At 47.8% G+C, this 16,211-nt stretch overlaps 1 protein-coding gene across 1 annotated transcript; it reads left to right on the forward strand.

Moving 5' to 3' along the window:
- Window positions 1-7,023: 7,023 nt before the first annotated feature.
- On the forward strand, window positions 7,024-12,871 carry MS4A10 (membrane spanning 4-domains A10). The gene is made up of 7 exons (XM_049780857.1): window positions 7,024-7,278; window positions 7,708-7,827; window positions 8,954-9,010; window positions 9,574-9,702; window positions 10,949-11,059; window positions 11,961-12,094; window positions 12,799-12,871. Exons 1-7 carry the CDS (start codon window positions 7,024-7,026, stop codon window positions 12,869-12,871), a joined length of 879 nt encoding a protein of 292 aa, XP_049636814.1.
- The last annotated feature ends 3,340 nt before the right edge of the window (window positions 12,872-16,211 follow it).

The raw sequence follows: 16,211 nt of genomic DNA on the forward strand, positions 1-16,211 counted from the left end.
TCTTATTGTGCTTTAAATCTGGGTAACAATATGCAGTTTATGAGCCTGCTGGGGATCCCTGTCATATTTTTTATAATCCGCTGGTGAAGGCTAAGACACTTTATCAGGAATTCTTGACTTGATAAATTTGTCAAATCTAACCAGAACATATGAATGGTTCCTCACCTTTGCCTACAGCCTCTGGTGGGCCTGGGGTCCTCTTAAGTACAGAGTGCAAGATACTGGCTATGGCTGCAGCTGGCTCTGCAGAGGCAGAGACTTGAGAGACAGAGCCCAGGAAGTCAGCAACAGGCAATGGCCCTTGTATCTCGAGGAGCAACAAAGCCCAAAGCAGCCCAGCCCCGATTCAATCCTTATATGTTGTTTCCTAATTCAACCAACATGTTAGTTTTTTGACAGGAGAGTTGTCCACAGACATTTTGAAAAAGTTATTTATATGAAAGGATTTGTTGCTATTTTTCCATGAGAATTTTGGACATTTTTGCCATTCCGCGTTTGTTTTTTCATAGGAGGTCATTCACTGTTCCTTGCTTAGCAGGTTGTGGTGCAACAACTGTCCCTACTGTTAAGAATGCTTTTGATGGGCCGGGCGGTGGCGCTAAAGGTAAGGTGCCTGCCTTGCCTGCGCTAACCTTGGACGGACCGCGGTTCGATCCCCCGGTGTCCCATATGGTCCCCCAAGCCAGGAGCAACTTCTGAGCACATAGCCAGGAGTAACCCCTGAGCATTATCGGGTGTGGCCCAAAACCCAAAAAAAAAAAAAAAAAAAAAGAATGCTTTTGATGGGGCTGGCATGGTGGCGCTAGAGGTAAAGTGTCTGCCTTGCCAGCGCTAGCCTAGGACAGACCATGGTTCGATCCCCCAGCGTCCCATCTGGTCCCCCAAGCCAGGAGCGACTTCTGAGCGCATAGCCAGGAGTAACCCCTGAGCATTACCAGGTGTGGCCCAAAAACCAAAAAAGAAAAAAAAAAAAAAGCTTTATTTTGGGGCCGGAGAGATAGCATGGAGGTAAGGCGTTTGCCTTTCATGCAGAAGGTCATTGGTTCGAATCCCGGCATCCCATATGGTCCCCCGTGCCTGCCAGGAGCAATTTCTGAGCATGGAGCCAGGAGTAACCCCTGAGCACTGCTGGGTGTGACCCAAAAACCACAAAAAAAAAAAAAAAAAAAGAATGCTTTTGGTTGGGACAGGAGTCATAGCACAGTGGGTAGGATGTTTGCCTTGTTCTCAGCTAACCCAAGTTTGATCCCTGTCCTCCCATATGGTTGCCTGAGCCCACCAGGAGTGATTCATGAGAGCAGAGCCAGGAGTAATCCTTGAGCACCTCTGGATGTGGCCCAAAAAAATCACCACTAATAACAAAATGGTGTTTCTATTGCTCCCTCGAATTTGAGAAATGATTTTGCAGGTTTCTTGACTTCTTTTTTTTTTTTTTTTTGGGGGGGGGCCTCACCCAGTGACGCTCAGGGGTTACTCCTGGCTATGTGCTCAGAAGTCGCTCCTGGCTTGGGGGACCATATGGGATGCCGGGGATCGAACCGCGGTCCGTCCAAGGCTAGCGCAGATAAGGCAGGCACCTTACCTCTAGCGCCACCGCCCGGCCCAACTTCTTGACTGCCAGTTCTTTTTTAGATCTTTCTGTTCCTTTCTGTTGTAGAATCTTGTTGAGAAATCTTATGTGAACTTGATGTGGCCTCCCTGTATTTGAGGCTTTGCTTTTTCTCTTGCTCTCTGGTTCTTCCCATTTGGGGAAAAGTAAAAACGGGTTTCATTTGGAAATTTTGAGGAAGAGGATAGAGAGTAAAACACTCAAGAAGAAAAGAAGCATGTCTACAAAAGTGGAGAAAGTATCTATCCACATCTTGGAAATAAAAGCATGAAAATATAAAATTTCTGGGCCGGACAGATAGCACAGTGGTAAGGCATTTGCCTTGCAGAGAGCCGAACCAGGACTGATGATGGTTCAATTCCCAGCATCCCATTTGGTTCTCAAGCATGCCAGGAGTGATTTCCGAACACAGAACCAGGAGTAACCCCTGAGCACCACCAGGTGTGACCTTAAAAAAAAAAAAAAAACAGAAAGAAAATATAAAATTCCACATCTCAAGAGGGGGATTTGGACATGTGGCTGAGCAACAGTTGAGCGCAGCAGTGACACAAGGGCATAGGCAGCACATATGAACACTTCTTTGTTCAAGTTGGCTTCTATGGGGTTTCTCATACTCAGCCCATGTGGGGCTTTCTATTTAAGAAGGTTGCCTGAAAGTTCTTGCCACTTCTGATTGCATGAGTCTTAGGTTGTTTGGTTTGTGTTTATTTTGTCTGGCATCTTTTTATCTGGGGGGTGGGTCATACTCAGTGGTGTTCAGGAGTTACTCTTGGCTCTGTGCTCAGAAATCACTCCTGGCAGGCTTGGGGAAGCATATGAAATGCCAAGGATCAAACCCGGATCTGCCGCCTGCAAAGCAAATGCCCTACCCACTGTACTATCATTCCAGCCTTCTCTGGCATCTTTGAGACTCTTGAATCAGTGCCCAAATGCCCTCCTTAAATTGAGGAGTTCTCAGTCATTATTGCTTCCATCATCCTGGTCTTCCCCTTTGGAATCCCTGATTCCTTGAGGTTGTTCCTCTTTCTATTGTCTCCTAAATATCTTCATTGTCTAGTTATTTTTCTATTATCTCATATTTATTAATGTTCTTAATCTCTTTTTTTTTGTTTTGTTTTTGGGCCACACCCAGTGGCACTCAGGAGTTACTTTTGGCTCTGCAGTCAGAAATCACTCCTGGCAGGCACAGGGGACCATATGGGATTCTGGGATTCAAACCACCATCTGTTCTGGATTGGCTACATGCAAGGCATGTGCTATCTCTCTGGCCCCTCTTATTATCTTGTATGTGCTTATTATCTCTTATTTATTAATGTGTTTTGTCTTGGGGAAGCATACCAGCAGTGCTCAGGACTTATTCCTGATTCTGTGTTTAAGGATCACTCCTGGCAGTGCCCAGATAGGTGTCTGTATGCAAGGCAAACCCCCTACCTGCTCTCTCCGGTTTATTAATATGCTTTGTCCTGGAGGTCACTGTTTTGATTTTCAGTTTCTATACTGCTCCTAAGTCTTGCCACTATCTCCTTCAGTTCCTTCACTCCTGATTGAATGAGTTCTTAAACTGTCTCCATCAATCTTCCTTCAATTTATGGAATCTCTCTTGCAGTGGGATGCTATGACCCAGTTCAGCAGCCAGAGGAAAGATTGTTGCTCTGAAAACTTTCTTGGACAGTGTTGATTTTTTTTTTCTTTTGGTCACACCCGGCAGCACTCAGGGGTTACTCATGGCTCTGTGCTCAGAAATTGCTCTTGGCAGGCATGAGGGATCATATGGAATGCCGGGATTCAAACCACCATCCATCCTGGATCAGCTGCATGCCAGGCAAAAGCCCTACTGCTTCTATCTCTCTGGCCCCAGTGTTGATATTTCTAATAGACTTGGACTTCCTGGGCTTCTGTCCTTATTCATTGATGCACATGAACTCTGACTTTTGTTATTGTTGTTGTTGTTGTTGTTGTTGTTTCATCATTCCTGGTATATTGTGGGAGACAAGGGTGGATCTCTAATTTCTAGGTGGTCTGAGCAGTGATCCAGCGCTCTTGTCTGGAATATCACTCTCACCTATGAATCTACTGGTTTCTGAATGCCTTTCGGGATCTCTTAATGTTCACAAGAATAAATCAATGTCGGTAGCTCTGATTCCCATGTAGCTCGATGACAACAAGAGATGTGTGGCACCAGTGCCCACAGCTGCCTTAGCACCGAAGTCCAGTTGGGCTGGTCTCTGTCCCAGAGTTCAGTTTATGGTATCTTGCAGTTGATTGTGATGTCATAGTCCACGTGGCTATGAAAGACTGTGATCACAAAAGCCAAAACACAGCTTCTCAGTAAACTGACCTTCACAATAACCAAGAGTCAGGGCCAGAGATATAGTCCAGTTGGTAGGGAGCTTGCCTTGCACTCAGCCAATCTGGGTTTAATCCCTGTCATCCCATATGGTCCCCTGAGTTCTGCTAAGAGTAATTAATCCCTGAGCACAGAACAGTGAATGCCCCCTGAACATGGCCAGATGTGGTCATAAATCAAACACACACACACACACACACACACACACACACAAATGGAGAGATTTAGAGATTTGTATTGCCAGTACCAGTTGACTAACCTAGGTGGGGTTAATATTAAGATTAAGAGGGGCTGGAGAGATAGCATGGAGGTAAGGCATTTGCCTTTCATGCAGGAGGCCATCGGTTCGAATCCCGGCGTCCCATATGGTCCCCCGTGCCTGCCAGGAGCAATTTCTGAGCCTGGAGCCAGGAATAACCCCTGAGCACTGCCGGGTGTGACCCAAAAACAAAACAAAAAAAAAAAATTAAGATTAAGAGCCAGAGTGGTGGCGCTAGAGGTAAGGTGTCTTGCCTTGCAAGTGCCAGCCTATGACGGACCACGGCTCAATCTGCCGGCATCCCATATAGTCCCCCCCGAAGCCAGGAGCAATTTCTGAGTGCATAGCCAGGAGCGTCACCAGGTGAGGCCCAAAAAAACAAAAACAAAACAAAAAAAAGATTAAGATTAAATCTGGAACAACCACTCTGGGGAACTTGGGGGAACTTCCGCAGCTCTGAGCTGGCTGTAGCTAGAAGCCCATCAAAGAGCAGGCAGAATGGAGTGAGGGCTGTAAGCCAGGTTGGGGGCTGTGTCCCCAGGATGTCTGCTCCCACTCATGGTCAAGTGTGGTCACACCTTCAGCTGCAATGAACTAGTTCCAAGACTCTCAGACTTCTGAATTATTATAGAAAAGTGAAGAATTGGAAAACTCAGCGGGGCCTTGTCATCTGGGCCACCAGCTCAGTTGCAAGACTGAGTCTGTCTGTCCTAGTCTGATTCTGTCTGTCCTTGCAGAGAATGCTGTGACCCTAAATAGCGTGGCTTACCTTGACGATCCTGGCTCATCCCTGTGTTGGGGTGAGCACACCCCTAGTCTATATTCGGCTGAGCAAGTGTTAATAAAAAAAACTGATGTCTCTAAGTCCTTTGCAGTCAGCTTCCTGCCACCCTACTACCACCTTTCTAGCCACTACAAGCTGGCTGGATTTCCCATTCCTTTTCCCTTTCAGCCTGTTTTTTTCTAATACCTGACCAGAGGGAGCGCATCTTTTTTTTTAATTAATTACTTTATTTAAACACGGTGGTTGCAAGGTTGTTCATAATACAGTTGGGGTTTGTTTCCAATTGTGAAGTTGTTCAAGCAATATCCAACACCCTTTACCAGTTCTCATTTCCTGCCACCAATGTCCCCTGTTTCTCTCCTGTCCTCCCCCCTGCCTGCCTCTGGGAAAGATATATATTCTCTTTATTCTCTCTCCTTTCTCTCTCTTTCTCCTTTACATCCCTTTTAGACAGTGTATTTTGCAGTATTGTTATGAAGGGGTATCATGCATATCACTTTATCTCCTTTCTGCATCTAGTTCTTGTCCAGAGTGATCACTTCCAACTATCACTCTCATAGTGGTCCCTTCTCTGCCCTAGCTGCACTCCCCCGCTCTTTCTGGCAAGCTTTCTCCCATGAACTAGTCCTCCTGACCCTAGATTCTACTGTCTCTGGATATTATTACCATACAATCTTTTTTGGCTCTGATGGCATCCCTCAAAGAAGGACCCATGCTCTCATACCCTAGGAGAATTTTCCAGAGGACAATGAACATGATTCTTTTTTGTTTGTTTTTGTTTGTTTGTTTTTTGTTTTCGGCAGTGCTCGGGTTTACTCCTATGCTCTCTATGCTCAAAAATTGCTCTTGGCAGGCTCAGGAGACCATATGGGATGCCAGGATTTGAACCACCGTCCTTCTGCATGCAAGGCAAATGCCTTACCTCCATGCTATCTCTCCAGTCCCGGGTGTGGGTCTTAACAGAGAACCAAGACCTCCTGGGGGTGTCTGGTTGGCAGGAGGTGGTAGCTGGTGATCAAGATGCTGCATGGGGCAAAGATATGCCCCTATTCCATCCATTTGACCCCTGTGCCACCCAGAGTGACCAGGAGATGAGGTCAATGCTGTCTGAGGTCAGAGTTCTAGGGAGCAGAGTAATATCTGGCCCCAGCATCCAAGGCTGTGATCTGACTCATCCTGGAGCTCCCCACTGAGGGGGGGGTCCAGCCCTGCTTTGACACTTACCCCCACCAGTCCCTCCCCTATCCTTCATGAGCCCAAATAACGAGGAAACCCAATAAGTATCAAGCTTGGTTTCTCTCCAGTAAAGCCAGGCACAGCGGGGTGGATCCAGGCTGAGGGACTTCAAGGGTTACTAAAAGTGCCTCCTTATGGCCCTCCACAAGCCTCTGGAGTAGATTCAACCGGAAATACGTGGAGTAGGAGCAGATCTCTAGGATTGAGCCACAAGGCCAAGGCCGAGGGGAAGGAGTGATGCTCAGGGTGTTTGTGAAACCTGGTGTAGTCTCTAAGGCAGAGAAAGTTCAGGAACTAATAGCCTAGTTTCTAACCTTGACAGTGGCAGTTTTCCACTTTATCTCCCACTTTCTCTCCCCACCAGGCCCAGCATATGCCTTTGACAGGTGGTATTCAAAGATCTGATTTCACCTGGACCAGAGGGTGGGAACTATCTCAAAGCTGGCCCCATAACCAGACCTCCTGCACCCCATACTTGCTGCCTTGTAGAACTAGAACCAGACCTGCACCAGTGAGTTCTGTCTTACAAAGACTGAGAAACTTCTCACTCTTTGCTCTGTCCAAGAAAGAGCTATCGCTACAATTCCACAGAGGTTGTGGGTATGTGTGGTTCCCCCCATCCCTGAGGGCCTGAAGTAGGGGACTGGAGTTATTCCAGGGCAAGTTATTTCAGGGTGGGAGAAGAGGTTATTCCAGGGCAAGCCAAGTTCCTAAAGTTGCTGGACAGGAAGGGACTGGGATTCCCTTCTGATTCATGCCTTCCCCAGCCAGGATTCTCTGTTGGAACGATGTCTGCGGAAACCATTATCCCAAGAGCTGCAGATGAGGGTCCCACCCCAACCCAGGCTAGACACAGTGGTCGGCCCTGGATGACCATGGCTGGCTGCACTGACCTGCCCCAGGTGACCCCGGCTGGCTGTATTACCCCGCCCCAGGTGATCCAGGGTGGCCATAGTGGCCCGCCCCAGATGACCCTGGCTACCATGCTTCCTTACTGGCACCAGCAGTCCAGGAAGAGGACCTACCTTCTGTCAGAGCTGGGTGTAAGTATCCCATTCCTGCACCTCAAAAGAGCATCCTAGAGAAAGTACTAGGGAGGACATAACACTCACCCACCAGTGGCAAACGCCAGTGAGGGCTGGAAGAGGTTGTATATGCCCCCACCCACCTCAATCCTTAGAATTCTTCAGCAGAGATGCCCTCCCCTCCCTCTCCCATCATCCCCTCCTCTGTGCTCTTCCCTGTCCCCCCCCTTCCCTCCACCCTCTCCCCTGCCTCTTCCCTCCTCTTCCCTTCTCTCCTGTCTCTCCTACCCTCTCCTTCCCACATCCTTTCCCTTCACTTTTCCTCTCCCCTCCCTAAACCCAGGAGGCCCAGCACAACAACTGGTAGGGGACCACAGTTGCTAGGTTTCCTCCAGGTGGACTCCCCAACCCCTGCTTCTGTCCCTCAGGACTCCCTATCTCTCACAGACCTATCACATCCTCATTGCCCTGCTGCATCTGGGCCTGGGGTTGTACCTGCTCATCACTGTGAAGAATCTCCACCTGGTCGTTATGAAGTCCTGGTATCCCTTCTGGGCAGCTGCCTCTGTGAGTTGAGAAAAGGGGTGTCTGCAAACAGGGGACCCTGGACAAGAGACCAAGTGGGCTGATGGGAGAAAAGCATCAGCTGATCCCTGGACTGAGTTTCTGTTATCAGGGTCACACTGAGACTTGCACCTTCCTCCACCCTTTACCCCGAGATTCCCCCAACATTTGCACCCCCAGCAGACAGGAAGGCGTGAGCATAAGCTGGGCTGACCGGAGCTTCTGGTCCCCAAGTCCCCAATAGGATTGTTCTGGGGAACACTTGCTTGTAAGGCCGACTCCTGACTGCCAGGACAGATGAGAGAGACCAGTTTCCCAGAGTTCTGGGGGAACTCTCCTGATTCTAGATTCCCAATCTGCTCATAGGTCAAGGTTCTGGTGCCATGCTAAGCTCTTGGAAGCCAGCCCCCACCCCAAGGTATTCTCAACAATATCCTCACTCCCCCCAGTTCTCAAGGCACAGGGACAGAACTGTCCCACGTGCAGGGCTGGCTAGTAGTAGATGCACAATGAACTCTAGAAATGTTTTCAGAAAAACACAGGAGACTTAGATACAAGAGCTACTATTTTCCAAACTCAGGTCAGTGGGGAGGAGGCATTTCAGTGGAGCCTGTCCCAGGGTAGAAATTTGGAATCTGGGAATGGTGGAGCTTGAAGGCATCCTGAACACTAGACATCCATTCATTCTCTGGCCCTAGGAGTTAAGGAGTCTTTGGGCGCCCCAATAATCCTCCTAGAAAAGGGAGGTAGGGTATGGCCTAGGTAGGGAGAGGGATAGACTAGGGCTGAGTGGGGAGTAGCAGGGCCCGACCTGAGGTTTGCCAGGAAGGAAGTGAGGGCTTGTCTGGTTGGGGTGGTGCCTGGATGAAATGGGCGGGTTCTGGTGGGGGTGGGGCGGGACATGGTTGGTTTGGGGCATGGTCAGGGCCTGAGTAGGTGGGGTCATGTAAGGGTAGGCGGGGCCTTGTTAGATGGGGCGGGGCCAGAGTGGGGCTCTACCATTGCACCTGCTGACAGTGCAGAGAGAGTTCAGAGAGCAGTTGGGGGTTGGGTTCCTTGGAAACCCTAAGGATGTGGGTTTTCCAGCACCCCCAATTTTTCTCTTTATGAATTTTCATTCTGGCTCTAGTTCTTCATTTCCGGGATCCTGGCAGTCCTTTTAGAGGGCTTTCACAAGACTTCCCTGGTAAGTTGAAGTCTGACCATCGCTCCCTGCCCAGCATCAGTGAGTAAGTCGTGGAAGTGAAGAAAACTGCTCTCCAGAATTCCGCACTGTATAAGCAAAGGCCACCACACCTAGGCTCTCTGTCTCCGGTTGTCCCCCTTTTCTTCCTAGCATCACAGCCCAAGCCCCCCAATGCTCTCTGGTGCATGTTTTACCAGAGCACTGTTACCCCCAGCCTCTTGTCTTCTGCAACAGCCCGTGCCTCATATATTACAAAACCAGCTGCCTAGACTTCCATGGTGTATTATATATTATATCCTTACCATCTGTGTCTCTTACTCCTCTAAGCGTATTTAGTTTGTTCCCATCTCTTGGCTACTGTGAATAGTCCTACAGTGGTTATGCAGGATGCACCCCAATCCTGTCCCATCCCACTGGAGGTCTGGTAGGTGGCCTTCCTCACTGACCAGCTAGCTCAGCTCCTAGTGTTTGGCCAAGGAGACTGGCAGAGTCTCCCCTGACCCTGGGCAGGCCTAGACATGGATCTCTGATTGTAACCTTCTTCCATTCACTTTTGCTTATAGGCAGCCAACCTGGTCACAAACTCCATCAGCTTCCTCTGTGCACTGGCTGGCCTCCTGGTCATTGTCAAGGACCTCTTTCTGGAGAGCCCGTTCCCTTTCCCCATCTGGACGCCATACCCCTACAGCACAGTGAGTAGGCACACACGGGAGGTCTTCCGAGTCCCAGGAAAGTACTCACTGCCTGGGGCCTGACTCAGAGGACACTTGAGCTCCTGGAAAAGTTCTTCCAGAGCCCAGAAGCAGCGGAATCTGGGCAGGGTGGCCCCAAGGTGCCCATCCATCTTGGAACCCAAGATGAAGAACAAAGGAGGAGGGATGTAGAGTTACTCCCTGATCCTGACAGCGCCCCAAAATCACTGAGTCTCAGTCCACTTTTATGAATGGAGAAACTAAGGCCCAGAAAGCAGGAGGGCTTTCTACAGCTGAACAGCAAGTTGGAAGAACATTCAGGATCATAGTATGAAAGGACTGATGTCATCTAAGACCTTCTCATCGCCAGTACCCCTTTGAGCCTCACAACAGCCTGATAGAGATAGATGGTCGTATCCATTGGTCCCCTTTCCCTTAATGAGGGAAGTACTGGAGTCCAGAGAAGCTGGGTCTGCCCATTGCATGCAGTGAGGACTCTAGACCAGTGCTCTTTTCACCATCCCACTAACACCCTGCAGCTGAAGGGAGCCCAGATGTCCCAGAAGGATTTTGACCATGGCATTCATTCATTCATTCTCACCTTTCACCAAGTACCTGCCCTGTGAAACCACAAAACTACACACACCACACCCAAACATATGAACAATCATACATATGCATCAATGCACAACATGCCTACATATTATATACTCATATACACAATAGTACACAAACATACACATGCATTCTTATATACCCACACCCATATACACATGTACATGTCCATATATACAACCAGACATGCACCTGTTGCACATATCTGTATCATATACCTATGCATATGCATCCATATAAGCACACTCAGACATGTACACATTTATACATACATGTACATTCACACATACACCCATATACACACATGCTTGCATCCAGACTCACACATGTGTACAAACACAGAGCTTCCTGATAGCTGTCCACAGCTGAGTGGTCCTCTGCATCTCTCTTGTACCCTCCACTGTAGGAAATGCCCCTTCTCACCAAGTCTCAGGGTCTCCTTCTATTGATGGGGCTGGAGGAGGTACAGTTTTGGACCCCTGCTCTCTGCAGCCCTCAGACACTAAACAAAAGCTCTAGGGGAAAAATAGGGCAGAGAGCAGATTGAGGGGGACCAGGACCACCAGAAGAGCCCCCTGCATCTTGGCCATGCCCTAGTGATGGCACCCATCCTGTCCTTTATCCCTCCCAGGTCCACATCCAGAGACTGGTACTGGCACTCTTCTGTTTCACTTTCCTGGAGTTTTTCCTGCCAGCATCCCTGGTCTTCGTCGCCTATAAGGAAGGTCGCCTGGCTCTTCAGGTGAGGGGTCTCTGCAGGCAGGACCATGAGGAGTGCCTCTCTATCTACCTATCTATTTATCTATCTACCTTTCTTTCTTCTCTCTCCTTTATTTCCTCTCTTCCTATTGGTCTCTTTCCTCTTTCTCGTGTTTATGTTTCATTCTCCTCTTTTTCCTTCAACTTCTTTTGTCTTTTCTTCTTCTCTGTCTCTCTGTCTCTGTCTATCCCTTTCTCTTTGTCTTTATCTCTGCCTCTCTCTGTGTCTCTATATCTCTGTCAGTCTCTCTTTTTCTTCCCCTTTCTTCCTCTCCCCAGTCTGAACTGCTTATTAAAAGGCTACATGGCCAGAAATCATGTGGGATGCCTGAGTGAACAGAGCCAAACACACACTCAGACATAGGCAACTATGCCTTAAGCTCAGAAGTTTCCCCAGGCCCTTCACAGCTTCAGACAGGGATAAGGGAGGTTATCCCTGCCTGACTCAGTATTGACTCAGACAGACCTTGAGCTTCATCACCACCATAGAGGCAGGCTCTGCTTCCCATCCAAAGAACAGGCGTGAGGCACAGAGAATTAAGTGACTTCCAGGTCCCATAGCCACTAAGTGACCACAGGGGGTGCCCGTCTCATTCCAGACTGAGGTGCAACATGGCTGCTGATCAGGTGCTGTGGACATTAGATGGGACTTCCCTTACGGGGGCCCCTTGGCAGTCACAGTCACCCACACTCTCTTCTCAAGGGCCAAGAAGCCAATGCCCGAGGGCCTGGTCTATTGCCCATCTCCATGGGGTCCTCAGATGGGCCCCATGTCTGTGCAGAAGCACCATGGAAAGGACTCCATGAAATGTGTGTTCATGAATGCACATGTGCATATGGGGGGGGGCATGCATGTATGTGAGCTGCTTTCTTTTCTGCTTCAGGACAACTTGTCCCTTGTTCCTGACACACCGAGGGAGTCCAGGGAAATATCCCCACCACCAATGTTCCTGATACCTCTGCCAACCTATGAGGAGGCGATCATGACTCCCCCAGAGGTTGATGAGGCGAATCGGAGGTGAGTGCCCAGCCAATGCTTCTGGCCCTGCTGGAAACTGATGTGGGCAAGTAGGGTGGGGCTCAGCCAGCCAAAAGGGGAATTTGCCAGAGCCTTCTGCTTGCCACAGTTGTGCAGAAGTAGGGTCACCCCTTTCACTCAGCATTAGGGACCTCCAGGCCCCTCCAGTCACACTCTTGTCACTCCCCTGTAATTCTATGAAGCCCTGTGAAAAACTCTTTAAACACCCTATAATATTCTACAGAAGAATCTTGGTGAGTGTCTCCCCTCACTGTTCTTGTGAGCAATGGAGAAATAGAGGACTACACAGGTGAAAAAGCTTACTAAGGTCCCCCACCCACCTATGGGCCCTCAGATGAGATGAATCTAGAACCCTCCTCCCTAAAATACCTCCACCAGCCTTGGCCGCCTCTTTCCCAGATTGTTAAAGAGCAGGAAGTCTCCTCCTGTGAACTTTGCCCCCCCCCCACTCCCTGCCTCAGTTTCTGACTCCCCAAACCAATGTCTTCTCTGGTCTATAGGACAAACCTACAAACTCTAACTCCATTCAGGGGTTAAGACCCCCAGGAGCAAGACAGTACTCAAGGAACACCCTTCTCCTCAAACTCCAAGTACCCCTATCCCACCCCAAGTACCCCTATTCTCAAGGCAAGTCTTTGGAGATGATAGAAATATATGAATTTATTCATTCATTCATCCCACAGGCAAATACCACGTCTCTATCCTACTCTTCCTCGAAGCAACCACCCAGAGAAAATCCAGTCCCAGCTTCTTTAAGGCTGGATACTAGTGGATAAGGCAGTAAAATAAATGTATGTCCATAGAAACTAAGAGGATTTATGAATAATGATGTGGGAATCATATCTGGAGTGTGGTTTGGGGACTGTGGGGCCTCATCTCTGCAAATTCTAATGGGGGCCCAGCATTGGTCAGGGATGTTGGGGGTATAATCAAGGTGTCCAACCTGAGGCAGAAGCACTGGTGTCTAGACCATACCATGCCTTTCCTGCAGGCTGAGAGCTCTTCCAGGTTGAAGACTAAGCTTATCCAGGTCATGGACTTAGCTCTTCCAGGTCATGGGCTGGGTTCTTTCTAGTCATGAACCTCGGTACAGGGCCTCACCTCCTTTACAACTCCCACCTCCCCAAGATGACTTGGTGTTCCTCACATCCTTCTGAGCAGTCCTGCTATCTTCCCTTCACAGTAGCCCTTTGCCTATGTGTGCACTGCCCCTGTGGGAGATGGCAGACCCATGTTTAACAGTGGCAGATAGTCCTGTTATCAGTTCCTTCAACCAGAATGACACTTGGAGTTGAATTAAAAGACTCTCAGGGGACGGAGAGATAGCACAGTGGTAGGGCATTTGCCTTGCATATGGCCGACCCAGGAGGGACCTGGTTCAATTCCAGGCACCCATATGGTCCCCTAGCCTGCCAGGGGTGATTTCTGAGTGCAGAGTTAGGAGTAACCCCTGAGCATTGCTGGGTGTTGCCCAACAACCAATAAATAAATAAATAAAGTTAAGAGAAAAAAAAAAAAAAGAGACTCCCAGGCCCTCCACTACTCCAATCCAACTTAAAGGAACAGGAGTCCTTGGTTGATTAGTACAGCATTAATCAACCAGTGCTTAAGACTCCAACACCTGGAAACACAGAGTGGATGGAGGGTGGGGAAATGACATATGGTAGATGGGCATGGCATGTGATAGGTGGGAGTGGTATGTGACAGGTGAGTGTGGTTTATGGCTGGTGGGTATGGCCTTGCCGGGGCTCATATGTAGTCCCATATATACTCATGGGATAATGAGAGGCTGAAACCTGGGCAGATTAATAGTTCTAGTAAAGGAGGAAGCCTCAGACCTGTATACTGTGTGCCCCCCAAAAATCTTTTTTATTAATATCTTTATTTAAACACCTTGATTATAGATATGATTGTAGTTGGGTTCAATCATGTAAAGAACACCCACCTTCACCAGTGCAACATTCCCATCACCAAGGTCCCAAATCTTCATCCTCCCCACCCCTGCCTGTACTCTAGACAGGCTTTCTATTTCCCTTATTCATTAACATTGTTATGAAAGTGCTCGATGTAGTTTTTTTTTTGTTTGGTTTGTTTGTTTGTTTGTTTTTGGTTTTTGGGTCACACCTGGCAACTAAGGGTTACTCCTGGCTCTAGGCTCAGAAATCGTTCCCGGCAGGCCCGGGGACCATATGGGAAGCCGGGATTCGAACCACCGTCCTTCTGCATTCAAGGCAAATCCCTTATCTCCGTGCTCCGGTCCAATATAGTTATTTTTCTAACTGCACTCATCACTCTTTGTGGTGAGCTTCATGTAGTGAGCTGGACCTTTCAGTCCTCTTCTCTTTTGTCTCTGGGAATTATCGTAAACCTGTATTTTATTTTTCTTAAAACCCATAGATGAGTGATACTATTCTGTGTCTATCTCTCTCATTCTGATTTATTTCACTCAGCATAATAGATTTCATGCACATCCATGTATAGAAAAATTTCGTGACTTCATCTCTCCTGACAGCTGCATAATATTAAAAGGAAATGCCATTTTAGAAAACTAAAAGGACTCTGGGGGCCTAATTCCAATCCTAGAGACTCTATTTGAAAGAATAGATTAGATGTGGCCTTGGGGTAGCATGCATTTGGGCCATGCAGGCCACTTTCATCAATACAGAACTGTTGATGTCTTGTACAAGTATTGTCAACAATAGTTATGCTTGGGAGGGGGAAGCCCAAAGTCATACTGGGATTTTTTTTTTACTGCTTGGCACCCCCAAATACCATGTTGTTTTATTGGGTTCAACTATGTCCTCCAGTTCTCCCTCTGGCAGGATGGAATATGGGGTTTCTCTAATACCAGCACTTATGGAGGCTTACAATATCAGCCTGATATGCAAACACAAACTCACCCCAACGCTGTTCATAGAATTGTCTTGAGAGGGAGATTAGTTTAATAGCACTTAAATTCAAATATAAGAGCCCTTAGTTGTTTACTGTGAGGGACTTTTCTGAGGAAATTCCTTGGGAGTTTGCGGTTCTCTGGCATCACCTTATAAGGCTCTTTTTGCTTTCCTGACAAAGATAGGATTCAAAGCTTCTTCCCTGCTACATCCAGTTGTTGGTTTAAAAAAAACACAAGCTTTTAAGATGAAAAAATTATAGATATGAGAGCAATCCTATTGCTACCAAAGCTTCATATGTAAAATAAAGTTATAGATATTTAAGCTAAATTCTATCTGTTTTTAACTCTTAGGCAAAATCATAACCCATAAATGTATGACTCATAAGTAACTGTGGAAAGTGATCTGTCCATACAATAAAGATGTATTTTAAGCTATTTAAAGTAAAAACAGGGAGCCAGAGTGGTTGCGCAGTGGTAGGGCGCTTGCCTTGCATGTGGCTAACCTAGAATGGACCCCGGTTCAATCCCCTGGTGTCCCATAAAGTCCCCCAAGCCAGGAGCAATTTCTGAGTTTAGAGCCAGGAGTAATACCTGAGCACCACCGGGTGTGGTCCCCCCAAAAAAACAAACAACATAAAAGAAAAAGCAGTAGAGCTTAGTTATACATAGAAATCTCAGAATTATTATTAACATGGGCTGAAGCAATAGCACAGCACAGTGGTAGGGCGTTTTCCTTACATGCAGCTGACCCAGGATGGACTTTGGTTCGATACCCAGCATCCCATATGGTCCCCTGAGCCAGAAGTGATTTCTGAGCACATAGCCAGGAGTAACCCCTGAGCGTCACAGAGTGTGCCCCCCCCCAAAAAAAAACTTTACATAAATTTCTACAAAAAAAATTTATGTTTAACATAAATTTCTGCATCATTTTCTACAAAAATCTGAGCCATCCATCCCAAAGAACAAGTCGCACTTGAAAACTCAATTTAGATGCTACATGTTCTGTAACTAAAGCTGCATCTTGGTTTACTGGTTTGCTGATGTTTTAGAGCCGGAAGCACGGAAGCACTTTCTTTCATGGTCCAGGATTTTTGCCCTCAGGAAAGCCATAAAAGGTTTGCATGCTTCTCTCCAGAGCAGAGAGCAGGGGGGAAGGGCTCTGAGCAGGAGGCAGGCAACCCCTTCCACCATGTCACCCCAAAA

This window comes from Suncus etruscus, chromosome 9, assembly GCF_024139225.1.
Source record: "Suncus etruscus isolate mSunEtr1 chromosome 9, mSunEtr1.pri.cur, whole genome shotgun sequence".
Taxonomy (NCBI): domain Eukaryota; kingdom Metazoa; phylum Chordata; class Mammalia; order Eulipotyphla; family Soricidae; genus Suncus; species Suncus etruscus.